The sequence below is a fragment of the Sapajus apella genome, unplaced genomic scaffold (genome assembly GCF_009761245.1).
Source record: "Sapajus apella isolate SASKATOON/1434 unplaced genomic scaffold, GSC_monkey_1.0 scaffold35, whole genome shotgun sequence".
NCBI lineage: Eukaryota > Metazoa > Chordata > Mammalia > Primates > Cebidae > Sapajus > Sapajus apella.
The window spans coordinates 18,455,570-18,483,131 of NW_022436975.1; the positions used below are offsets into that span (position 1 = coordinate 18,455,570).

Sequence of the window (27,562 nt, forward strand, 5' to 3'; positions counted from 1 at the left end):
CCATGTTCATGGTTAGGAAGAATCAATATCGTGAAAATGGCCATACTGCCCAAAGTAATTTACAGATTCAATGCTATCCCCATCAAGCTACCAATGACCTTCTTTGCAGAACTGGAAAAAACCACCTTAAACTTCATATGGAAACAAAAGAGAGCCCGCATAGCCAAGTCAATTCTAAGCAAAAAGAACAAAGCGGGGGGCATCACACTACCAGACTTCAAACTATACTACAAGGCTACAGTAATCAAAACAGCATGGTACTGGTACCAAAACAGAGATATAGACCAATGGAACAGAACAGAGGTCTTGGAGGCAACACAACATATCTACAACCATGTGATCTTTGACAAACCAGTCAAAAACAAGCAATGGGGAAAAGATTCCCTGTTCAATAAATGGTGTTGGGAAAGCTGGCTAGCCATGTGCAGAAAGCAGAAACTGGACCCCTTCCTGACACCTTACACTAAAATTAACTCCAGATGGATTAAAGACTTAAACATAAGACCTAACACCATAAGAAGAAAATCTAGGCAAAACCATTCAGGACATAGGTGTGGGCAAGGACTTCATGACCAAAACACCAAAAGCATTGACAACAAAAGCCAAAATAGACAAATGGGACCTAATCAAACTCCACAGCTTCTGCACAGCAAAAGAAACAATCATTAGAGTGAATCGGCAACCAACAGATTGGGAAAAAATTTTTGCAGTTTACCCATCTGACAAAGGGCTGATATCCAGAATTTACAAAGAACTAAAACAGATTTACAAGAAAAAAACTAACAAGCCCATTCAAAAGTAGGCAAAGGATATGAACAGACACTTTACAAAAGAAGACATACGTGAGGCCAACAAACATATGAAAAAATGCTCATCATCACTGGTCATCAGAGAAATGCAAATCAAAACTACATTGAGATACCATCTCATGCCAGTTAGAATGGCGATCATTAAAAAATCTGAAGACAACAGATGCTGGAGAGGATGTGGAGAAATAGGAACGCTTTTGCACTGTTGGTGGGAGTGTAAATTAGTTCAACCATTGTGGAAGACAGTGTGGAGATTCCTCAAGGACCTAGAAATAGAAATTCCATTTGACCCAGCAATCCCATTACTGGGTATATATCCAAAGGATTACAAATCGTTCTACTATAAGGACACGTGCACACAAATGTTCATTGCAGCACTGTTTACAATAGCAAAGACCTGGAGCCAACCCAAATGCCCATCGATGATAGACTGGATAGGGAAAATGTGGCACATATACACGATGGAATATTATGCAGCCATCAAAAACGATGAGTTAGGGTCCTTTGTAGGGACATGGATGAACCTGGAAACCATCATTCTCAGCAAACTGACAGAAGAGCAGAAGATCAAATACCGCATGTTCTCACTCATAGGCGGGTGTTGAACAATGAGAACACATGGACACAGGGAGGGGAGCACTACACACTGGGGTCAGTTGGGGGGAAATAGGGGAGGGACGGTGGGGGTTGGGAAGCTGGGGAGAGATAGCAAGGGGAGAAATGCCAGATGTAGGTGATGGGGAGGAAGGCAGCAAATCACACTGCCACGTGTGTTCCTATGCAACAATTTTGCATGTTCTTCATATGTACCCCAAAACCTAAACTGCAATAAAATAAATAAATGGGAAAAAAAAGAATGGAAATCATAACAAAACAGTCTCTCAGACCACAAGGCAATCAAATTAGAACTCAGAATTAAGAAACTAAGTCAGAACCATACAACTTCATGGAAACTGAACAACTAGCTCCTGAATGTCAACTGGACAAACAATGAAATGAAGGCAGAAATAAAGATGTTCTTTGAAACCAATCAGAACAAAGACACAACATACCAGAATCTCTGGGACACATTTAAAGCAGTGTCTAGAGGGAAATTTATAGTAATAAATGCCCACATGAGAAGAAAGAAAAGATCTAAAATCGACACTCTATCATCAAAACTGAAAGGGCTAGAGGAACAAGATAAAAAAAACCTCAAAAGCTAGCAGAAGACAAGAAATAACTAAGATCAGAGCAGAACTGAAGGAGATAGAGACACAAAAAACCCTTCAAAAAATCAATAAATCCAGGAGCTGGTTTTTGAAAAGATCAGCAAAATAGACTGCTAGCCAGATTAATAAAAAATAAAATGGAGAAGAATCAAATAGATGTAATAAAAAATGATAAAGGGGATATCACCATTGAATCCACAGAAATACAAACTACAATCAGAGGTTACTACAAACAACTCTATGCACATAAACCAGTAAATCTGGAACAAATGGATAAATTCCTGGACACTTGCACCCTCCCAAGCCTAAACCAGGAAGAAGTTGAAACCTTGAATAGACCAATAACAAGGGCTGAAGTTCAGGCAGCAATTAATAGCCTACCACGCAAAAAATGTCCAGGTTCAGATGGATTTACAGCTGAATTCTATCAGATGTACAAATAGGAGATGTTACCATTCCTTCTGAAACTATTTCAAACAATACAGAAAGAGGGAATGCTTTCCAAATTGTTTTATGAGACCAACATCATCCTGATACCAAAACCCGGCACAGACTCAACAAAAAAAGAAAACTTCAGGCCAATTTCCACGATGAACAAGGATGCAAAAATCTTTAATAAAATACTGGCAAACCAATTGCAACAATACATCAAAAAGCTTATCCGTCATAATCAAGTAGGCTTCATTCCAGGGATGCAAGGCTGGTTCAACATATTCAAGTTTATAAACGTAATCCACAGCATAAACAGAACCAAAGACAAAAACCACATGATTATCTCAATAGATACAGAGAAAGCCTTTGACAAAATTCAACAGCACTTTATGCTAAAAACTCTCGAAGGAACATATCTCAAAATAATAACAGCTATTTAAGACAAACCTACAGCCAATATCATACTGAATGGGCAAAAACTGGAAGCATTCCCTTTGAAATCCGGCACTAGACAAGGATGCCTCTCTCACCACTCCTACTCAATATAGTATTGGACGTTCTAGCCAGTGCAGTTAGGCAAGAAAAAAAAACCTAAAGGTTATTCAATTAGGAAAAGAGGAAGTCAAATTGTCTCTATTTGCAGATGACATGATTGTATATTTAGAAGACCCTGTCATCTCAGCCCAAAATCTCCTTAAACTGATAAGCAACTTCAGCAAACTCTCAGGATACAAAATCAATGTGCAGAAATCACAAGCATTTCTATACACCAAGAACAGACTTAAAAAGATCCAAATCATGAGCAAACTCCAATTCGCAATTGCTACAAAGAAAATAAAAACCTAGGAACACAATTAACAAAGGATGTAAAGGACCTCTTCAAGGAGAAATACAAACCACTGTTCAAGGAAATAAGAGAGGAAACAAACAGATGGAGAAAAATTCCATGCTCATGGTTAGGAAGAATCAATATTGTGAAAGTGGCCATAATGCCCAAAGTAATTTATAGATTCAATGCTATCCCCATCAAACTACCAATGACCTTCTTCACAGAATGGAAAAAAACCACCTTAAACTTCATATGGAACCAAAAGAGAGCCCACATAGCCAAGACAATCCTAAGCAAAAAGAACAAAGCCAGAGGCATCACGTTGATTTCAAACTATACTACAAGGCTACAGTAACCAAAACTGTATGGTATTGGTACCAAAACAGAGATACAAACCAATGGAACAGAACAGAGGCCCTGGAAGCAGTGCCACACATCTGCAACCATCTGATCTTTGACAAACATGACAAAAACAGGCAATAGGGAAAGGATTCCCTGTTTAATAAATGGTGTTGGGAAAACTGGCTAGCATTGTGCAGAGAGCAGAAACTGGATCCCTTCCTTACACCTTACACTAAAATTAACTCCAGATGGATTAAAGATGTAAACACAAGACCTAACACCATAAAAACCCTATAAGAAAACCTAGGCAAAACCATTTAGGACATAGGCATAGGCAAGGACTTCATTACTAAAATACCAAAAGCATTGGCAACAAAAGCCAAAGTAGACAAATGGGATCTAATTAAACTCCTGAGCTTCTGTACAGCAAAAGAAACAATCGTTAGAGTGACCTGGCAACGAACAGAAAGGGAAAAAATTTTTGCAATCTACCCATCTCACAATGGGCTAATATCCAGAATCCACAAAGAACTAAAACAGATTTACCAGAAAAAAACAAACAAACCTATCCAAAAGTGGTTGAAGGATATGAACAGACACTTTTCAAAAGAAGACATATATGAGGCCAACAAACATATGAAAAACTGCTCATCATCACTGATATTAGATAAATGCAAATGAAAACCACATTGAGATACCACCTCATACCAGTTAGAATGGTGATCATTAAAAAACCTGGAGACAACAGATGCTGGAGAGGATGTGGAGAAATAGGAACACTTTTACTCTGTTGGTGGGAGTGTAAACTAGTTCAACCATTGTGGAAGACAGTGTGGTGCTTCCTCAAGGACCTAGAGATAGAAATTCCATTTGACCCAGCAATCCCATTACTGGGTATATACCCAAAGGGTTATAAATCATTCTATTATAAAGACACATGCACACGTATGTTCATAGCAGCACTGTTTACAATAGCAAAAATCTAGAACGAACCCAAATGCCCACTGATGATAGGCTGGACAAGGAAAATGTGGCACATATACACCATGGAATACTATGCAGCCATAAAAAATGATGAGTTTGTGTCCTTTGTAGGGACATGGATGAATCTGGAAACCGTAATTCTCAGCAAACTGACACAAGAACAGAAAATCAAACACCGAATGTTCTCACTCATAGGTGGGTGCTGAACAATGAGAACACATGGACACAGGGGAGCATCACACACTGGGGTCTGTTGGAGGGAGCCAAGGGAGGGACAGTGGGGTGGGGGTGGGAGGTCAGGGAGGGATAACATGGGGAGACATGCCAGATGTAGGTGATAGGGGGATGGAGGCAGCAAACCACATTGCCATGTGTGTACCTATGCAACAATCCTGCATGATTTGCACATGTAGCCCAGAATTTAAAGTAAAATAATAAAAAAAAAAGGACTATGGTAGACCCAACATTCAGCTGTCCTCTTAGGAATGGCCATTACTACATCTGGCAAGAGCAATTCCTTTTAATGTTTAAAAATTAGTCTGAAAATAGATTGAATGTCAAAACTTAGAAATTCTTAAAATAGAAAGAAAACACAAATTAAAATACTATGGCATAAGTCCAAGGTCATGTCAACTTAGTTGGGTAAATTAAATAAAGGATCACTGGGGTATATCATCATCATCATAACATGGTAGAGGGTTTTTTCCTTTTGAAAGAATGTTTCTAATGTATTTCTCTTTTATAAAACATACTATATTTTCTTAATATGTTTTTGTTATTAAGTTTATTGATTATCAAGATGTACATAGAGGGAGAAAAATGCAAGCCATGATTTGAAAATTTCATTCCTGAAATTTAACCCATAACTGCCTTTGGACATCTGCCTGAATAATAAGCAGCTTTACCTCTCTTTCAAAAATCATGTCACAGAAAGTAAAAGTTAATGATCTTTCCTTACAAAACCTTTAACAAAAAGTGGAGATGTAATTTTCTACCCAAAACATACTCACAGGCCAAATTCTTGGTCTCTTCCTTACTTTTACCTTTCATGAAATATCATTTATAATGCTTCTGTGTATCTTCAGCCAGTATACCAAGCCACAGGCTATTTAATGTGTTAGATTTTTATTGCTAAATTACCACAAAGCTTGCAGCTCAGTTTTATTATTTTGTTATTTCTGTAGGTCAGAAGTCTGGGCAGGGTATGAATTCTTGGCTTGGGGTGTCACTGGGCTGAAAGCAAGATGTCAGTTGGCCTGTAGTCTGATTTGGGGCTTATATGTGCTTATATTCTGTCAGTCAAATTTATTTGCTTGTGGCTGTAGGACCAAGGCCTCCATTTTTCTTTTAGTAGGCTTTAGACAGTTCTCAGCATCTAGAGGCCACCCACAATTTCTTGCTACAGGGCAGTTCACTGCATGGATGCTTGTTTTTCCAGGCTAGCAAAAGTGAGTAGTCTGAGTGCCTCTTCTGCAACCAGCGGGAGGAAACTCTGATTTTAAAGGTCTCATTTGATTAGGTCAGACCCACCTGGGAAATCTCTCTGTTTTGGGGTTAGCTGATTTGGAACCCTAATTACATCTGCAAAATCCTTTTACAGTGATACCTAGATTAGAGTTTCAGGAGAGAAGATGTGTGTGTACCAGGGCCAAGAGTCTTGGGGGCCATCCTAGAATTCTGCCTAGCATAAGCATGATGAAGGAATCCTATGATCACACTATTGGATTTCAATTAAATTGAGAATGAATAATTTTCACAGCATGACTCCTACCACCCATTTCCTCCTCATAAGTTTTCTAATTGATTAAACTGTCCAGTTGGATGTTTGAGTTTATAAACTCCCACAATCATAGGTGTTCTAGAGGTCCTGTAGGTCCTGGTGTATGATTCGGAGTACATCAAGGAGGATTAGAGAAGACAGTAGTCAACTATGGCGCAGTACTGGGGTGTGAGGGAGGGAGTCCACACCTGGGACAGCAGCAGCCCATTTCTCATACAAAGCAAGGGAAGAGAGATGAAGCCTTCCTCCTAGCAAGTAGTTTTCCCCATGTGATTTTATGACTTTTGACATGTCATTCAATGACATTTAACAAACCAACTAATATTTCTGAGGTTGGGTTTCAGTTTGAAAAAAATTACAAACTTTTGGACAAACAGAACAATTTCCTATCCTACAGCTTTCTGATGAGGAAATTAGAAACAGAAAAGTCACTAATTGTTCTTTCTACAAGAGTGTGTCAATTCTATAATGGAAACTTTGTGATCCTACATAAAGCCATTTCTATTCCTTCAGAGTACAAAGAATTTGCAAAGAGATGTAGGCAGAATGTGGTGCCGGGACTTTAATTTACCTACCTGCAGACTGTTCCCTTTCCATCATAAATTTATTTAAATCATGGTTATGCTCTTAATTAACAATTTAATTGGTTGGTGCTTTCTCAATCCAGTTCTCTGGGGGCATGGTTTTCTGTTTAACTTTCTTGTTTTAATGCTTCAGCAAAACCATAAAATTTAATTAGGAAAGTAACCAGCTTTGTAACAGCAGTTCTATGTCTAATTAACTATGCTTTGACTGTCTCTTCTCAGATTCTGTTCAACATTGCACATGCATTCGCATTTGTTCATGTTTCAGAGAAGACATTGTGAATTTATAGCCTATGCAAGTAGTCCAATTACTTTTCACTTTCCTTAAGATGCTTGGTTACAGTTAGTGAAATCAGGAAAATTAACAAAGATTCATATATGAATCTGAGAGCCAAGGGCCAAGACATAGGTTGTTAGTTCCCTGTGTGTGTGAGTTTTCTCCTTCTGCAGAATAGATTACCACAAACTTAGCAGCTTAAAACAATACCTATTTATCATCTCACAGTTCTGTAGTTTGGAAGTCCCAATGTGGCTGGCTGAATTCTCTCTTCAGGTATCAATGGGCTAAAATCAAATTGTTAAAACAGCCCTCATGAGAATTACAAGCCAAGCTTTAGGCAGAATTATAGTTAGGCATTGACCAGGGTAGACTGGTGTACTTCTAGCAAAGTCACTGCAGCTGCTAACTAACTGAAAGCCACATAGCACACTGACCACCTGCTCCTCCATTGTTCCTATAGATGAACTCTCTGGCACTGAACATTTCTGCCCAAGAATTGCTTAAAGTGTTTTTCAGATCTTGAATTCCAGCAGAACAGCTGACACCAACCAGTGTGAAAACCTCCACCAAGAAACCGACTCAGCACTGTAAAGTAGGAAATGCAGTGTTTTCATCTCCCTATCCCATGACTTCACTTCTCAATTCTCAATCTGTGATCCCAGCTCTTTAGCCCATCACTTGTTCAGACCCAAACCCAAGCTCTTCAAGGAGGCAGATTTGAGGTTTCCTCCCATTTCCTTGTGTGGCTTCCCTACAATTATTAAACCATTTCTCTGCTGCAACTTGTTGTTTCAGTGTATTGGTATGTTACTGCACAATGGGCAATCAAACCTGGTGGTCCTATAACAGTGTCCGCTGGGCTGCCTCTTCCAGGCTTATGTGGCAGAATCCAGTTCCTTGTGGTTGGAGGACTGATGTCTTCATTTCCTTGTTGCCTGTCAGCTTAAAACCATTCTCACTTCCTAGGGGCCATTGGAATTCCTTGTCACATGGCTCCCATGTATAGTTCACAATGTACCAGTTTGTGAACTGCTATCTTGAGATCAGCAGGAGCACTTCGCTGACCTCCTCTATAAACAGCTGGAGGAAACTCTTTGCTTTTAAAGCACTCACCTGATTAGGTCAGGTCTGCCTTATGTCATTTCCCTTCTGCCATATAATGTACCATCATCAAAGGAATAGCTATCCCATCATATTCACGGGCCCCTCCTCATCCTCAATGGAGTTAATGTTCAGGGCATGTACACCAGAGGGGATAGAAATCTTTGGGCTATCTTAGAATTCTATCACATGTGATTTAGAGAAGGAAGGCAACTAAAGGTCTCCTGGCAAACCCTCCTTCCCTTCTAGAGGCAATGCACAGGGAATGCAAAGAAGCTGTTAGAAATGCCCATAATTCTGTCCCATCAGCTCCACAGGGCAGAATATGACAGACAGTCATCTTCTTTTTTCTCTGCAGGCTGCTTTCGCTGCCTGGCCAGAATTGCTGCTTTTCATAGTACAAATGGTTTGCTTGGTGAAATCATTTGAATTTAAAATGACATCAAGGTAACATGATGCTTTTAGATAGAAATTTATCTGAACTCAACACCTCCAACATCAATCCAATAACTACTTCTTTAGTAAAAGAAAATGAAGAAATGTGCAGAAAAGATTTAACAGAGCAGGGCTGAAAAATTCTATCTTTAGAAAGGCCTGCTTGTAAAATTGGTCCTTGGCTGGCATTTGGAAAGTTGAATTTCAGGGAGGTTACCACCACCCTAACTAATAAGAGTGACTCTGCCAGGCACAGTGGCTCATGCCTGAAGTCCCAGCACTTTGACAGGCTAAGGTGGGTGGATCATGAGATCAGGAGATCGGGACCATCCTGGCCAACATGGTGAAACCCCATCTCTACTGATGTCTCTAAAATATAAAAATTAGTTGGGTGTGGTGGTGTGTGCCTGTAGTCCCAGCTACTTGGGAGGCTGAGGCAGGAGAATCTCTTGAACCCAGGAAGCAGAGGTTGCAGTGAACTGAGATCATGCCACTGCACCTGCCTGGTGACGGAGTGAGACTCTGTCTCAAAAAAAAAAAAAAAAAAAAAAGAAAAAAGAAAAAAAGGGACTCAGCATGCTTAGATTGTGCAAATAATAATATAGTTCAGGCTGAACACTCACTTTTCTTCTGGGAGTCTGGAATTCTGGTATGTGCTAGGCAGAGGTTATCTACATAACTTTACCCCAATAAAAACCTTGGGCACTGAGTCTTTAATGACTTTCCTTGGTAGACAACACTGTATGTTTGTTGTCACAACTTGTTACTGATAGAATTGAGAACATCCTGTGTGACGCTGTTGGAGGAGACCTCTTGGAAGCTTGAACCTTGTTTCCCTTGGACTTCACCCCATACTGCTTTTTCACTTTAATGATTTTGCTTTATATCCTTTGCTGTGACCAATCATAGCTGTAAGACTATATGCTGAGTTGGGTGAGTCCTTCTGCAACTCACTGAATGTGGGCATGGTCTTGGTGACCCCTGACTCTAGCGCCCAAGTAAATGAGAGTATGATAATGCTCACATTCTAAGTCTAGGCTCCACTGCCCTGCAAACTTGGCCTCAATCCTCTCCATTGTGAAGATAATCAGAATAAACTGACTAAGGCTAGAGGCAGGCCCCATTTGGGTCCTAGAGGGCTTGACACTGATGAGATACATGTTCCAATCCCATACTGTGGCCTGGGCAAGTTACTTAACTCTGTCTCTCTCAGTTTCTTCATCTGTAAAACAGCAATAACAATACACTCACTTCACAGGATTGTTAAAATGAGCAATTTACAGAAGCATGTAGCCCTGTGACTGACTCACAGTGGCTGAGAGGAGCTGGATGTGACTTCGTGTGGAGTAGAATCAGTAGAGCACTGTTGGTATCTTAATATTAACCTTCTTTCTTGCCTTCACTCTGCTCCCCTTTCCTCACCAGATCCCTTTCCCTCTCTTCTCTCAGTTGTCCCCTAAGCTCCCTTACATCCAAACCATTTCCTCCCCCAGGTAACTACTTTTCCTTGAGGACTAAATGAAAACTGTTTGTAGGAATGATTTTCTTTAAATGCTTACCAAAAAGGGCCCAATGTAAATGTGTGGTCATCAGTACCAGCAGCTCTATTTGCGGTCATAGCTTTTGGTTCCATCTATGATGATTTCTGAGAGTTTATAAGTAACCCCTACAGTCCTCACAAATGTGATTTTATTGCTTTTGATAATGGTAAGTGACCATCACAAATTGAACAGTGCAAGTTCATTACTTTGTCAGGCCTAATACGTAAATAGATTCACAAATGGTAGAAACATCCTTTGAGAAATATTTTTTCCAATATTTGCTTCAGAATGTCTGTTCCCTAAAACACTGGATTCCAAAGTGAAAAGTGGCTATTTTATTTTTTTGGTGGCATATGAAAATACAGTTTCAGTGGAGTTGGAAACTTCCACTCAAAACTTGCTTTGCTCCTTTGCAACTATTAAGTTCCTGGTGGACCATTCAGAAAGCGTTCGGCTACAACTACTGAAAAGGACATTGTGGGATATATGCCCATATGTGACCAGAAGAGGTTAACAATAGCCTCCTAAAAGCAGATTCCTGTGAGAAGAAAAGGAGGTTTAAGAAATGCCCAGTGAGCAATACTCTGTGGTATTGCATAAAACAGCCACAATTTGGGGATGGGTCCTGCATCCTCACCCTGGGCCCCTGTAATGAGACACCATACTTGAACTCAATACTGTTTGTGTAGGGGCTGGGAATGAGGAGAAGATAGGGAATCAACTCATCGTTCAAGACATCATTTGCAAATAAATTCAAGATTTGAGGGGGAAGATGTCAGAGAAAAACCATAAATAAAAGACCAAAAGTTTTTTAATTACAAATATCTCCAGAAGCCACAATATCTCCTTCCTCCCTCATTCCCTTACACTACTTTGGGTAGGACTAAGCCTAAACCACCACATGTTTTTGGACTTGCTTGTATTTTGGTAGGCATGGAAAATAACCAATCACTATACTTCTCATCATAACTTTTAAGTAAAAGCTAACACTCAATTATATACACTGATGAAGTTAGAGAAATGCTCTAGCTCTAAAATCCATAATGTTCATCAAAGATTGAATAATCAGAGCCTTCAAACTTTGCCAAGAAAATTTTCTTATTAGACCCACTGAAACATAGCAAAATGAATTAACTTGAATTTCTGGCTTTAATTTTCCTCAACTCACTTCTGCTTAAAGTTTTAATTAAGAGGAAAGTGCCTATATGATCAGTAGGAAGATTCGAGAAGAAAAAGAGCAGCTCTGGAAAACTGGAAACTAAATTCATTCATTCATTAAGGAAAAATAACAACAAAATCATGTATTGAACTTCTAGGATATTCCAGACACTAACTGGGAATACATCAATGAACAAAAAATAGACAAATTCTCTCGTAAAATTTACATTCTACCTCAGAGATGGGTAATAAATAGATGTGTCAGACAGAAAATTTTCTTTTTGTTTTTTGAGACAGGGTCTCGCTCTGTTGCCCAGGCTAGAGAGCATGGCAACAGTGAGGGCCTGTCTTAAAAAAGAGACACCAGAGCGCACTGCAACCTCCCAGGCTCAAGTGATCCTCCCATTCCAGCCTCTCTAGTAGTTGGGACTACAGGCATGTGAAACCACATCTGATTAAATTTTTATATTTTTTGTAGAGATGGGGTTTCATCATGTTGCCCAGGCTGGGCTTGAACTCCTGGGCTCAAGGGATCTGCCTGCCTCAGCCTCCCAAAGTGTGGCACACAGTCAGAAAAATTTTGAGTAGCCTTAGCCATCCTTAAAAGCTCTTTCAACTGGGTGCAGTGGCTCACACCTGTAATCCCAGCACTTTGGGAGGCCGAGGTGGGTGGATCACGAGGTCAGGAGTTCGAGACCAGCCTGGCCAACAATGTGAAACCCTGTCTCTACTAAAAATAAAAAAAACAATTAGCTGGGCATGGCTGCACATTCCCGTAGTTCCAGCTACTCAGGAGGCTAAGCCAGGAGAATTGCTTGAACCTGGGAGGTGGAGGTTGCAGTGAGCTGAGATCATGCCACTGCACTGCAGTATGGGCAACAGAGTGAGACTCTGTCTCAAAATAAATAAATAAATAAATAAATAAATATTTTTCGAGTTATCTCCTTAGCCTTTAGTTTCTTGGCTAATAAATTCCAATTATTCAACTCCAGTCAGCAAATCCCTGTAAACACACCACAAGCACAATTCCGCCATAAGTGAGTAGATGCTCTATTACCTTAAGTTGATGGGATATTTTCTTCAGTGCATATGCTTCCTCTTCTGTTTTGGGAATAAATCTTATCACTTTATCACTACAAGATAAGGAAAAAGATGATAATTACCTTTCTAAAATAAAGATATTAGTCGTCTTTTTCCTACCTCTTAAAAAACTGCCTCTGCATTTAGGAAGAAAAACAGCAAAACTTTTCACTGACCCAGTAAGTATTTTATCCAGTTCTTGTTATTCTTTGATTGCATTGCCCTTCTTTTCTTGTCTTAAAGCTATTTGGCATTTCATCAGCTTTTGAAGATTACAAACTCACATTTAATGTTATAAATGCAGAAAAAGGCCCAAAACACAGGAAAAGTGGCAGAAAGAGACAGGAACTTTCATGAGCTGCTCAGAGCAGATACCAATAAGGAAAATTTCCAATGACAGAAGAAAGAAAAGCCATTCTTTTTTTAAACATTAATGCTGAAAAGGAATGTGACTTTCAGTGAGAGGATGTGAAATCCACACAGTAGGGAAAGTTTCTGATTTGAATTCTTCCCACACCGAGAACAGTAAGGAGAAGCCCATCTCTATGGGGCATCTCATTTCTCTGGTCCAGAGCTACCCACCTGGCTTGTGGGGCTACACAAGAGGGCCATCAGCGTTAGACGCTGATGGCTGCAAATTTTTTATAGAGTGATACAAATTAAAAATCAATGTTTACAACTGTTACCAAAACACCAGGGGTTTGGCCTAGGTCCTGCTGCTCCCTGTACAGAAAGCAATCACTGAGAAGATGATTATTACTAAGAAAGAAGGCTTTAATCAGGTACTGCAGTCAGGGAGATGGGGGCTCAGTCTCAAATTCATCTCCCTGATGGACAAAAACTAGAGATGCATATAGCAGGGAAAGAAATGTAACAAAGTGTACAAAAACAGAAACTAGGGAGGAGCAAGGAAGCAGTCATGATGAATGAGGGGTCTTGCATCTCACTATCAGTATGTGGTGATCTGGTGAGTTTCAGTTCTTTGATTCTTTCTTTTTTTGAGAAGACTGAAGGTCACTTTCTGAGGAAGGAACTCAGATAAAACAAATATAAGTTTCAATTTTTAAGACCAGAAGAATCCATTTCTTTTATCAAAAAAACTCTCTATAGGAATATTGGGTCAGTTTCACAACCACAGAGGTTTTATCACAGTTGAAATTATATTTGAACATAATATAAGGTTCTTTCTGTAAAGGTTCCGAATTACCTAAGATAACTTACGGTGTTGCTGTGTCTGTCAGAAAGTTTCTCTTTAGGGGCCTTGTCTCCCAGGTGTGCCAGAAAGGTATTCTATCAATTTCTAGGTATGTAATGATGAGGACAGGTTGGGAAGCACAGCTCTAGCACATGATAATCAAAACTATACAATGTCTTTCACATAGAGCAGATGCTTTTTAAATATTTATTAATGGATTGGTATAAAGGAAATTGCTGAGTAACTGGTGTCCAGAGGATAAAGGAAAAACTAAGTAAATAAAGCACAAAAGGAATGAATATTTTTCATACTCTATATGGCATTTTATGATAATTAAGGATAAGGTAGAATATTATTAATAGCATATAAAGCAGAAAACAAAAACTCTACTAATTCACCCACAACTTGTCTCTCCAACCCTAAAGGTGCATCAGGAATAAGAATGGAATTTGCATGGTTTTTCGTCATTTTACTTTTTAGATGATGATGTGATTTTGATTGTGTCCCGCCCAAACCTCATGTCAAATTGGAGAAGGGGCTTGATGGGAGGTGATTGGCTTATAGGGGCATATTATTTCCCCCTTGTTGTCCTGATAGTGGGTGAGTTCTCACAAGATCTGATAGCTTAAAAGTGTGTGGCACTTCCTTCTTTGTTCTCTCATTCTCTGGGCACCATGTGAAGGAGGTCCCTGCTTCCCCTTCCGCTTTGATTGTAAGTTTTCTGAGGCCTCTCAGGCATGCATCCTGTTAAGCCTGTGAAACTGTGAGTCAATTAAATCTCTTTTCTTCATAAATTACTCAGTCTCAGGTGGTTCTTTATGGTGGTGTGAGAAAGGGCTAATACAGATGAATAGCAGTTTCCAAGATGAAGTAAGGCTAATATGGAGGGCACCAGATCCTCAGGGATACTTCTGGACTTGTTGGGCAATAATTTTTTAGGGCTCTGTGTTTACTTCCAATCATGATAGGTTTATCATTTAAAATGATCCTATAATAGCTCTTTTAGGCCTATTAATAAAAAGGTCCCTGGCTTGCTGATGATAAATTACTGTGTTTTATGGACTGCTATTCTAACAGAGCTTTACAGCTTTGTTTTCCTCAAAATCACACAAACCACCTCTCAGTATCAGTGTCATGAAATTTCTATTTCCGGAAAGAATAAAAGAAAGCAGCAGGAAAAATATTATCAAGTCACTGTAAAACAAATCTAAATATAACCTTTGGAATTTAAATGTAACCACATCTTTTCTCTTTTCTAGTGTACATTTCTCTGACCTGTGTTTTCCCTGGATCTATCATACCCTGGCCTCTCTCATCTGACCCAGTACAATTCTTGGCAAAGAAAGCAAGCTCGGCTGGGTGATATGGCTGTTTTTGATGGATAGATCACTTGACAGCTTGCTGAAAAATACCTCCATCTGGGGCCTTGTCAGCTCCTCAAGAGTGCAAGAAAAGCAATCTGTAGCTGTTTTACAGCCATGAGAAGAACCTTTTTTTTTTTTTTTTTTTTTAAAGATGGATAATTCAACCTGGCAATCAGTTCTTCTGCAAGTAGGTACAGGATACAAAGGAATTACGCTTGGGATTATTTAACCCTGAAAGTGATTGCTCAAACTCAGTTTTCTCATTTTTATCACAAAAAGTTCACTTCATCCCAGCCTTTAGAAATTCTCAGGTGTGACTTTAGAAATGAGTTTGTTACTATTTGATAACTCATCAAAGAACAGAGAATACGGAAAGTGATGTAGAAAGACCCATGAAATGTCATACTCTTTTGTGAACCAGCAAATTATACTGACAGAATGATGGGTAACCAAAACCCAACAAGAGCTCTTTATTCAGCATGCGAAAGCCACGTAACCCTCAAATGCCCTGTTTGTTTCACCAAATGAAAAGCTTATTCTCCTTAAATCTGATAGCTAGCGTTTTTTTTTTTTTTTGAAGTGAATAATAATTTGGTGCTACAAACAGGGAAGTTTCAGGTAGTTTACTGGAACTTAGAAAAACTGACCCTGCAAAACTATCAGAGAAGGTGAACTTACAGGCTTTTCCTTAGAATTTATCAGGTTTTTTTTTTTTGTTTTTTTGTTTTTTGTTTTTTTTAACTGTTAGGTAGCAACGCCAATTTAAGACCCTTTGGCTATCTTTTGGGGTTAAGATGAAGGAATCAAAGAACTGAATATGGGTTGAGGTTAGAAAGACTCCTGGGCAAGCAGCGGCTCATAAGCACATGTATTTCTAACTTAGCCTATATAAAGTTGTCCAAAGAAAGACAGCATAGGCATTTTTAATTCTAGTTTAAGGATGTCTTACAAAGGAAGCAGAATATCCCAGATAACTAGTCTCCCAGGAATTACTAATACTTATTAATCTGTGATATACTTACAATTTGTTCCTTTGACCTATAGGACAAATAAAGTTATGTAGCTATAAAGTCCATCTTGAGTTTGGTTGTGAGTTTGATTAATAATTCTGGTGTATAGTAGAAATCACATGAATAATATATATAATCAGTTCAAAAAGTATTATTGAATGCCTCCTCAGCATGCATGCATGCACCTAGAGAAAATTCAGAAAGGGAACATAATCTCCAACTCTATACTATGTCTGGGTCTCAGTTTCTTCATTGGAGGAGTGAGGGATGATCTCCCAGCTGCCTTCCAACATGGTGAAATCCCATGTCTTCTAAAAATGCAAAAATTAGCTGGGCATGGTGGCACACCTGTAGTCCCAGCTACTTATGAGGCTGAGGCAGGAGAATTGCTTGAACCTGGGAGGCAGAGGTTACAGTGAGCTGAGATTGTGCCACTGCACTCCAGCCTGGGTGACAAAGCCAGACTCCATCTCGAGAAAAAAAGTTCTAAGACTATGTTGCCTGGATTTGCTGCCTCCCATATTGATTGCCCTTCTTCTGTGCCTTGACTGTGAAGCACCTATGGAAGAGTATCTCTGTCTTCCAGGCAACCTGAAAGTCCCTGTTGAAAGACAGATGTGAAGCTGTAGATGTTTCCTTGTGGCTCTTGGCATGACCTTCCACAACTGATTCATTATGAAATCCTAAACTTCTTTATATGTTACAGAATTTATGAACCTATGCTTGTAAAGATTAAAATATTATAGCGCATATGAAATGATAAAGTTCTCTTCCAACCCTAAACCTACCTACCCCTCGTAGCCACTGTCAGTAGTTTCTTGTTTATCCTTGGACTCTTTTCTGCATTAATACACATTAGATGCAGTGTTTGTTTCACAGCATTTTGTAACAGTAATTTGCTTTTATCTTTTACTTCATAGGTTTTTAAAATACAGTGATTATTTCAATGATAGGTTCTTGGAAACTGAGTTTACGTGAAGCAGTGTATAACAAAAGTGATTTTACCATAGGCTAACTGATATAAGCAAGTTAAGTTCCTATGGGCACATTTCTGGTCACAAAAACATCACCAAATTTCTAAATAAAGACCCATAGCTGGGTGTGTTGACACATACCTGCAATTCCAGCACTTGGGAGGCTAAGGTAGGAGGATAGCTTGAGGCCAGGAGTTTGAGACCAGCCTAGACAACATAGTGAGACCCTGTCTTTGCAAAAAAAAAAAAAAAATAAAAAAACCAACTAGCTGGGCTTGGTGGCACTTGCCTATAGTTCCAGCTACCTGGGAGGCTGAGGCAGGAGGATCACTCAAGCTCAGGAGCCAGAGGCTGCAGTGAGCTATGATCAAGGCATTTTTGCCCAGCCTGGGTGACAAAATGAAACCCCGTCTCAAAAAAAAAAAAAAAAAAAACCACCCAAAGTACTTCTAATATTAAATATATTTAATATTAAAAACATTTCATATTGAAATATTCTATTATTAAATATTATATATTCTAATATTAAAACTATTTCACATTGAAATAAATGTGAACTATATATACATTTAAGAAAAATTAATAAAGACATGTAAGATTATTATTAACTCAATGTTTGGTGAATCTGTGAGGGATGGTGGTATTTGCAGTAGTGGGTTAAATGAAGGAATAAATGCTTGCAAAGTGAAAATGGGAACACCTCCTCCCAACATGGAGTTGAAACAATAACAAATACAGGGGTTTTGCTGAGGGCTTTTGTACTGCATCATTTACTGTCATGCCTTTCTATGATTTTGTCTATGAGTTTTTATTCACAATAATTTGTATTCATTCCTTAATTCATTTTCCATCCCAATTATTCCAGTTCAGGGTCATGGGTGGCCGAAGCTTGTCCTCGAAGCTCAGGACACAAAGTGGAAACTGACTCTGGACAGGATGTCATCCATCGCAGGGTACTCTCACACACCCACGCTCACTCGCCCCAGGACCATGTAGAGAGGCGGAGGAACCTAACAGGTGCAGCTTTGGGATGTGGTGGGAAACTGGGTACTCAGAGAAAACCCACACATATATGGGGAGAGCTCCTCACAGACGGTGACCCTGGTGGGAACTGAATTTTTTTCTTATCAAAGTTATAGCAAAATGATGTTGAATGAGAAACAATCTAGGACCTGCTGTACCATCTTTTAAATAAATGGCCGAATTTTATATGCTAATTTTTTTTCGGAGTTTTAGAACTACATCATAAGGAAGGCTTTTTTTTAAAAATAAACTTTTTACGAACCTTTAAAAATTATGCTGTGTGTGTGTGGTTGTTTCTCAGAGACAGTCTTTCTCTGTCGTCCAGGCAGGAGTACGGTGGCATCACAGCTCACTGTAACCTCAAACTCCTGGGCTCAAGTGATCCTTCCACCTCAGCCTCCCGAGTAGCTGGGACCACAGGTGTGTGCCACCATACCCAGCTAATTAAAAAAGTTTTTTTTTTTTTTTTTTTTTTAAGAGATGGGGTTTTACTATGTTGCCCAGGCTAGTCTCAAACTCTTGAGCTCAAGTGATCCTCCCATCTCAGGCCCCTGAGTAGCTGGGACTACCAGTGCATGCCACCAGGCCCAGCTAATTAAAAAGAAATTTTTTTAGAGATGGGGTCTGCTATGTTGCCCAGCCTACTCTTGAACTCCTGGACTCAAATAAATCCTCCTACCTTGGCTTCCCAAAATGCTAGGCTTAGAGGCATGAGCCACTGTACCAAACCTCATGTTTTAATATGTGATGTTCTCATTGATGTTCAGATCTAATAGCTGACAATTGAGTTTTTAGTCCTTCTTTACTAAAGAGTTATTTTGAAGAATGTTGAAAAATGTGTCAAGCAGTGAGATGTATTTTGGGTGGGAAGATTTATTTTTGTTACTGTTTTGTTATCTTGAAGTATGATAAGGTGACCCATATGATTTTTACTTTGTAGACTTCATTGCACTGGTATTTATGGCCTAATATGTATTCCAGTTCTATAAATAGTGCATATTTGAAAAGAATGTATATCTTTCTTATATCTATACAAAGTTCTATACATACCTATTAAGCATATTAATTATATTATTTTCATTTTCTCTGTCCTTATTTTTCCACTAAATTTGATAATTTCAGCCAATTTTACTCAATATACTTACTATAACTTTGGATTTGTTAATTTTTGAATATAAAAACTTTTGATTCATCTCAATATACTTACTATAACTGGATTTGTTAATTTATTTTTGAATATAAAAATTTTTGATTCATGTATTTTGATGTGTGTAACTATATATAAGCTCATGCCTACTACATCTTCTGGATAGAATAAAACTTTTACTTTTATAAAGTTTCCTTAGAAAGACTCTTCTTCGGTTCATTTAATGCACTTTATTTCAAATTCATTTTTTCCCCATAGGATTGTCACTCCTGCTTTCTTTTTGTTTGCCTGGCATAATTTTGCCTTATGCTTTTTTTCCAGATGTGTCAAAATTTTCTTCAACACCTTTGAGACACCCTGCTTTACATAGGAGACCTAGCAAATATCAAAATAGATTAAATGGAAAAATACAGTAAGATACTTTCTAATTTTTAACTGGAAATTTTATTCACACTACTTGTAATACATAATATATATTGCTTTATTCTTATAATTTTGTTTGTTGTAGGTTCTTGTTGCCCCTTTCTTCCTCTTTCTTAATTTTCTTCATCAGATTTTTCTTATCTAGTGGTTTGCAAGTTATGCATCGTCTGTGTATTAGTCATTTTTTTTGTATTTTACCACATACTTTAAGAGATATCTTTTTTTATGTCTTGAATGTCTCTGTAATTTGTCTCCTTGAACAAGGTAAGACCTTAAGAATCTTTTTTTCTCTATCCTTCTCCCCATAATGTTTTCCTCCTTCTTTGCTCCTTGCATTGTTAAAATCATCTGAAATTTTTGTTGCACACTGTGTCTAAGTGTGGATATGTGAATTGTTTCCCCTTAACATTCATATGTTGAAGTCCTAACTCCCTCCATCCAAGAATGTGACTGTATTTGAAGACAGGGTCTTTAAGGAAGTAATTGAATTAAAACGACATCATTATGGTATTTTTCCTAATCCACTAGTATTAAAAACACTTAAACTTCAGATATTTCATTTCTTTCATTCCTTTCTCTCCAAGTCACTGGACTTTTTTTTTTTTTTTTCGGATCCACTTTCTTCTTCACTTTTGGCGAAAGAGTAAAGTTGGATGCTAGTTTGGGTTTCACCAGTTGATATGTGCCCTTCACCAAAATGCTTAGACATCTAGAGCCAGCGAGTCCTAATCCTTAAACTGGGGGGAAGCACCAAAGTACCACTGCATACGTCGTTTTTTTTTTGGTGAAAATTATTTCCTCCAGCACATTTATGAAGGTTACATTCTGTTCCAGGCACAGTGGTAGATGCCAGGGAGACAGCAGTTCCTGCTGGTGATAATAGTCACAATCCCTATGAGATATTGTCTGGGAAATACCTAATTTATAGCCTATCGATACACAGTAGCTACTGTCATTACTTCTACAGGAAAATATTCTTCCGGTTCTTTTTTAGGCATTATCTCACTCTGTTTCCCAGGCTGGAGTATATCATGACTCACTGCAGCCTCAATCTCCCAGGCTCGAGCATCCTCCTGTCTCAGTCTCTAGGTAGCTAGAACAGCAGATGTGAACCACTATGCCCTGCTATGCTTTTTAAAATTTTTTGTAGATGGGGTCTTATTATACTGCCCAGGCTGGTCTCAAACTCCTGCGCTCAACTAATCCTTCTGCTTTGGCCTCCCAAAGTGTTGGGGTTACAGGCATGAGCCACTGCACCCAGCCTAGAACTTAAAGCACTGAATTAAGATGTTTTTCCAAGTTTGCTCCACTGTGAATACCACAAACAACATGACACAATTTGATTCTGAATACATTTAACCTTTCTGTTGTTGTTGCTGGCATTTTTGTTTTTTGCCCTTTGCATGGATATTTGAACGTAATCTCTGATCAGTGCCTTAAATTGGGATTTACTGTTTTCTTTCTGCTTAGGCAGCTCTTTTGGCATCTGAGAAATTCAAATATTGGATGGTCTCATTATTTTCTACAATGGCAACCGGGTATATGGAACACTACTTAAAAGAAAAATGGGCCGGGAGCAGTGGCTCACGCCTGTAACCCCAGCACTTTGGGAGGCCGAGGCAGGTGGATCACCTGAGGTCAGGAGTTCAAGACCACCCTGACCAACATGGTAAAACCCTGTCTCTACTTAAAATACCCAATTAGCCGGGTGTGGTGGCGCGCGACTGTAATCCCAGCTACTTGAGAGGCTGAGGCAGGAGAATCACTTGTACCTGGGAGGTGGAGGTTGCAATGAGCTGAGATCATGCTGCTGCACTCTAGCCTGGGCAACAAGAGTGAAACTCAAAAGAAAAAGGAAAAGCAATGTCAGAGGAAGTCCTGTAGAGAGGTTTTCTCTATTGGTATAAGCCACATGTGTTCAATTTTTCAATACTTCCAAAGACCAACCTTACCTAGATGTAGTAAAGAATTTCTAATGTTGCCCTTCACAGCGGACCAGAATAGATGACTACAGTGATGTTTTTGGCTGATCCTCAAAATCTATTTTCCTGTCTGAAACCCTAAAAGGACTCTGATTCTGCTCAGATATTCACCCTATCCCCATATTGAGGGCTGAGTCCTTATTAGCCAGTCAGAATTTGGATATCCCTTGGCAACTTTGTTAGTTTGGGAATAGATGTGTTGTATAAATTGGCTCAATCAGATTTAAGGGAAGGATTATTCCAAGGGGGTGGAGGGATTCTCTCTGTTGTTGAATGTAAACAAGCAAATATGCAATTCTGCATGCCACTTGCAGCCTGTAATTATGAGGTAGGTTCACCCTAAGCTCACTGTGGACTCTCGAGTGGAGAGACAAAATGAATCTGGGTCTGTAATGATCTTGTTGAATTAACCAACTTTTAAGCTTGTTCTGCTGCTAGACTTCCTATTGTGTAATACATTTTAAAATTATGTAGGGCAGTTTGAGTCAGGTTTTTTCTTACTTGTAACCAAAAGCACCATATATAACAGCAAGTTTACTTTGGATATTTTTAGAGGAATTAGAGAAACCAATGGAATAACTAAATTCACTGTTAAATTGGTCTTCACAGGTGAGAATATGCATATTCACACTCCTTATTTCCTCCCTAAGTCCCTCTCTAAAGCGCTCCTTTAATTTTGATGGCAGCTTAAAAAAACTGTGTGTTTTCAGAAGGAAACATTTAGGGTACTCCATAACTAAGGCTCATCTCATATTCTCAAGGAAAATAGGACAGTTTAAAATATTTGCTGAACTTTATGAAAGCTTGTATCCTGTGGAAAAGTTAATAGGATGTTCACTTAAAAAAAAATCTCATCCCTGAGCACAAAGAAATCCATGAAGTAATTCCACCTAGAAAAATTAATGTTCACATGCAGATTCTGTATTATAAAATACTTAGGTCTCAGAGCTGCGTTTCCTTTGTTGCAAGATTGTGTTTTGATGCACATGAAAAATTTCATTAAAAAGCAATAAATAAGAGACAACTTGGCAGAGCACGCGCAAGAGAGCTAAATGGATTCTCCCTTCTTTAGTTATGGCTCATAGTTGCAATATACAGTACTCGGAACGTGAAGAATTTCCCTGTTGCAGTTTGCTTAGGACATGAAGATTTAGACTTCACCCTTGGATTAAAGTTAGGCAGAAGTAATGCCTTTATTTTTGGTGGTTGTTGTTGCAGTTAATTTAACAGCAGAGAAAAGAAAAACACACAATCTTCAGAAGCCTCATTGATGCACTTCACTTTATGACAAACTTTCTCAAGGGGTTGAATGCCTGTCGTGGTATCTCGCACGTAATGGTTGATCCATAAATACCTGCTGAGTTGAACTGAAATTAGCTTTTTGTAAACCACATCATCTTTTAAATGCTCTGAAATGGGATTCCATTATAAGCTTTGAGGATTTCTTCTCCCATTAGCACAAACCAGAGAAGAAAAAAAAAAGCAATAAAATGTAATAATGTCATGAAATTAATTTCTTATAGTAAGATACTCTCTTCACTCTGTCTCAAGGACTTGCTATGTATTGTGTGAAATCATTGTATCACACTTCAATGTAGTTCTTTCTTATTGCATTTAAAGATGGGACTCAGTCTGAAAAAAATGTTACCACAGTGGAGAACAAACTGTTTACCCATGCAGCAAATTATTCCATGCAAGTCTCTGGTGTGAGGAAAAGGGAAAGGAGTCACAAAGGGGAAGAATCTTCAAAGATGTATAATCTAATTGGGTACGTAAGACAAATAATACCTTATTGTGATAACGTAATGTGGCAAATGTTTCATAAATTACATAGAAAATACGTATTAAAAAAGGGTTAGCTGGACTGATGAGAGAAAAGCATATGAAAAGATTTGACAGTTGAAACTAAGAAGATTTGAGGTTCAGCTGATTGATGGCCATCAGCAATATATTAGTTTAGTGGTTTTGAAATTAGAGCATATATAAGATTCACCTAGGAATTTACCTGCCAGCATAATTTGTTGGGCTCAATATCCTGAAATCTCCTTCCAGAAGAAAGCCCTTAGTAATGCTAGAAATTATGTGTGTGTGTGCGCTCATGTGCATGTGTGTGTGCATGTGTGTTTGTGTGTGTATGTGGTATATCACTTAATATGCATGAGTGGCAATATGGTAAGAGAAATTCTAGGATGCCCAACATGATGAGTGAACTTAACGCTGGGGCCAGTGGTTATCCTAACTGAGGAGCATCTTGGTGGTCCCTGGATGCCCTAGAGTTTGAGTAAGGTGGGAATTCAGACCACAGACTCCCGTAGAAAGCCTTGAAGAAAATAACCTCAGTGAAAAGATGACTAGGAAAAAATGCCTTGTGATAGGAGAGAGTAGGAAAACTTGTTTGTCTTGAACTTGGTCTAGGTAGGAAAAATATAGTCAATAGCGAAAATTTAAAACCACAGCTAGCCCTCCAGCAGGATTAGGAATGAAATTCAACCTAAAAAGTAAACTTAATGAACCTAATAAAATTCAAATCCATATGGTCTAAAAATTTCCAAACTAAGAATTTGTGTTAAAGTAGCCTTCTGGTTAGAAGTTCTCTGTAGTCCTTACTGTGGTGTGCTGCTCAAATAACTCCTGCAGAACAGAGGTATTTATTGTCCTAGCTGCAAAGTATTGCCTGCTGATGGTTCACAGCTGAGTCCTTCTTAAACAATTGTCTTTGGCTGAAAGGGAGCGCTTCATCTAAGAGGAAGACCACGCTCCCAGGGGCAGTGTATGCTGAGGTGCAAAGGCCTGGTCCCCCTTCCTCAATTTGAGACGTTGCTGAAGTACCAGTCCAGCTTTAGAGTTCCCCATGAAAACTGTTGAGATGACATTTCAGTTTAAATCTCCCTCTATCCTCAGCTTCCTTCATTTGCTTACAGATGTTGTGTGTGAGTGCACTCCCTAATAAAGTTACTCCATGCAAGCCTCTCTTTCAGAGTCTATTTCCTGGGGGACCTTGGCTGGTGATGTGCCCTGCTGGTGAGGAAGGAGACCCAGGCATCTGGGATCACCTCCCCCTTGGCTTCCACCCCTGCATTTCAATAAAAGAAAAGGCTGGCCCACTGGTGCCTCCTGAATCACCTTCCTGTAAATAGCAAGCTTGGTATTGGGGAAGCTCTCTGGAAGACACTGTTTTTACTTAAACAAGATCAACCCTCCACCCCACTCCTCCATCTGGAGACCAGAAACCTTTCACATGTAATTCCTAAAGCTGTAAACCGAAAACCCTTTCATATGTGATTTCTAAAACTGTAAACCCAAGACTAAAGCTGTAAACCTAAAACCCTTTCACCTGTAATTTCTAAGGTGTAAACCCAAGATTCTTTCACACGTAATATCTAGAGTGTAAGCCTATATAAAGGCAGAGCCTCTCTTTGTTGAATGAGCTGGGTCATTTAAACAAATCATCTCCTTCCTTCCCCATTTGGTGTTCGAGAGCTGTTTCTTGCAGCCAGTCCTGCTACACACCCCTAGGGCTCAGAACAAATGCTGATCATTTCTGGAGGAATCTGTCTTAAAACCAGATCTCAAAGAATCCCCATGAAGTTCCAACAAATAGGAGCCCACTATCAAAAATTATAAAGCACATCAGAAAGTAAGCCAACATGAGCAAAAGCCAGCAGAAAAAACAAAAAGCAGAATTAGACCTGTAGAGCCTACTGATGCTGAAATTGTCAGATAGTGCAGAGGTTGGAAAGTTTTTCTGTAAAGAGCCCCATGATAAATATTTTAGGCTTATTGGCCATACGATCAGTATTGCTACTGTCATGGGATGCTTGGGGTGTTGCTTCACCAGCTGGAAACCTCTTTGGCTATTGGTGCGTTTGCCTGAGTTTTGCTTTGGCCTGCTGAGCTCCTTCTGCTGTCTCAGGCTGGCAGGCTGTGCTCAGCTCCTGCTACCGGCCTGGATCCCATGCTTGCCAAGGGTGAGCCAGACATGGAGCTGTGAGGGGTGTATGAGCGAATGTGGGGTCCAGCTACTGTACACAGCCAGGCACACTGACTGCTGTGGGCCATGCAGCTGCAGGCATTGGTATGGCCACCAGCTCCCTGCGAGGCTGTAGCTGGACCAGGTATACCATAAGCAGCTTCCACAGCTGACACCAGGGAACATGGTGTGGTGCCTGGAAGCTTGGGATGCCAGGAACTGCAGAGCCCTAAAGAGGGTATCACAGCCCTGGCTTGGGGAGCTCCTAGGTCTGGGCTCCCTGAAGGGCTGCAGTTCTCTCCTTCTCTCTTCCCACCTGCAATGTGGTGGGCAAGGGGCATGTTTCAGCCTTGTTTGTATTACAGCTCTTTTAGACCAACCATTTGGTGGGTCCTGGGTTCTTATCCTGTGTCCAGGAAGAATGAAATATCCAGAAAAATGGAGGGTGAGTAAGATGAAGAGGAGACTTACTCAGCAATGGAATAGCTCAGAGGAGACCTACAGTGGATAGTTCCTCTCTGTAGACAAGGTGTCCTGACAAGTGTTCAGCTCTTAGCAGAAAATGTAGCTCCTCTCTGCTAGGCAGGATGTTCCAATGAGTATTTAGCTCTCAGCAGTGAGGGCAGCTCCTCTCTGCAGTTGGTCATCGCATCTCTTCAGCTCTCAGCAGAGAGGAGACCCTGGGTGGGCAGCTTCTCTCTGCAGCTGGTCATTCCATCAACTCCTTGAGTGTGGCCGAGTCTGGGACTTTTATGGACCTCAGATGGGAGGAAGTATGTGCCAATTGGTTCATGGGCAGCTATTGGTGGACCTGGAAAAGGCACCACAAGTTCCCACTCTGGTCTGTGGGTATGGCAGCCTGGCCCTCAGGCTTTACCCTCCCAGTGTGAAGGTGGGGCTTCACCAGGTACCTGCCCTCTTCTGCCCAGGAGCCTGTCTGCCTCCTGCTGCCATTCATGGCACCCAGGCTATTTGTGCCAATGGGTGCCTGCAGGCCAGCACTGAGCTGCCCTCAGCACCCCCTTGGTCTCCCTCCAGTGCTTGTTGGTGCCCAAAATTCAGAGGGGGTCAGGGTGGCAGAGAGCTGGCATGTCAGTGCTGCCTCAAGTGTACACATGCCTGGCCAGGTTTCAACATTGCCTGGGCTCAGCCTCAACTTTACTACTTGATTAGAGCAAGCACTAACAGCGGGGAGAAGCCAGACAGCAGCAGCAGGCCTCCAGGAGTACAGAGATGCCTGGGTCTGCACCTGTGGCTTGGGTGACTGTAGCTGCACCTGGGAGGGTGGGGCTGCTGCCTGCTCCTGGATCCTAAGAGCACAGGGGTGCCTGGGTCTCAGCCTCAGCTCCGAAGGCTGTAGCTGTGCCTGAGGAGCTCCCGCCCCACCAACTTGGAAGGGGTGGTTTCCAGCTTGTCCTATGCTCCCACTTGTCCCCAGCTCCCATCTGCTCTGTGAAATGTGCAACCCCGATAATACCTCCTCACTGCATTTTCCCCACAGCAGCAGCAGTGGCAGTCCCTGGCCAACCACACATGAATGAGCCCGACACTCCTGGGACTGGCCCTGTGAATTCTGGCTGTGCCTTCAGGTGGGAGCTCATGGACTCCTGGGATGTGGCAGGGAGTGAGGTTGAGGCAGCAACAGAGGCTCTCGGCCTGGGAGTGCATCCTGCCTGGCCATGCAAGAGTGGGGGTCATGCAGCTGGCGGCCTCAGGGATGCAGGGTACAGGGGAATCACTGCTGCTCCTGCAGCTGCTCCTGCTGCCACCACTCATGTCATTCTGCTGCACCCAGCATGATGGCAGCAGCTGCTCCTGACAGCCTGCCACTGCCATCACTACTACTCAATTCTGCCATTATAGAGTGAACCAAGATAAAATGAAACAAACAACTCTGGCTGGGCTTCA

The 27,562-nt window shown here is 40.3% G+C and overlaps 1 protein-coding gene across 1 annotated transcript in view; it reads right to left on the reverse strand.

Annotated features, from left to right (window-relative positions):
• The window catches only part of CPA6 (carboxypeptidase A6), a 325,618-nt gene that overhangs the window by 199,869 nt on the left and 98,187 nt on the right, over positions 1 to 27,562 (reverse strand). The window contains exon 2 of the mRNA XM_032296286.1: positions 12,544 to 12,619. Coding sequence (XP_032152177.1) covers positions 12,544 to 12,619 — 76 coding nt within the window. The remainder of the gene's footprint in view (positions 1 to 12,543; positions 12,620 to 27,562) is intronic.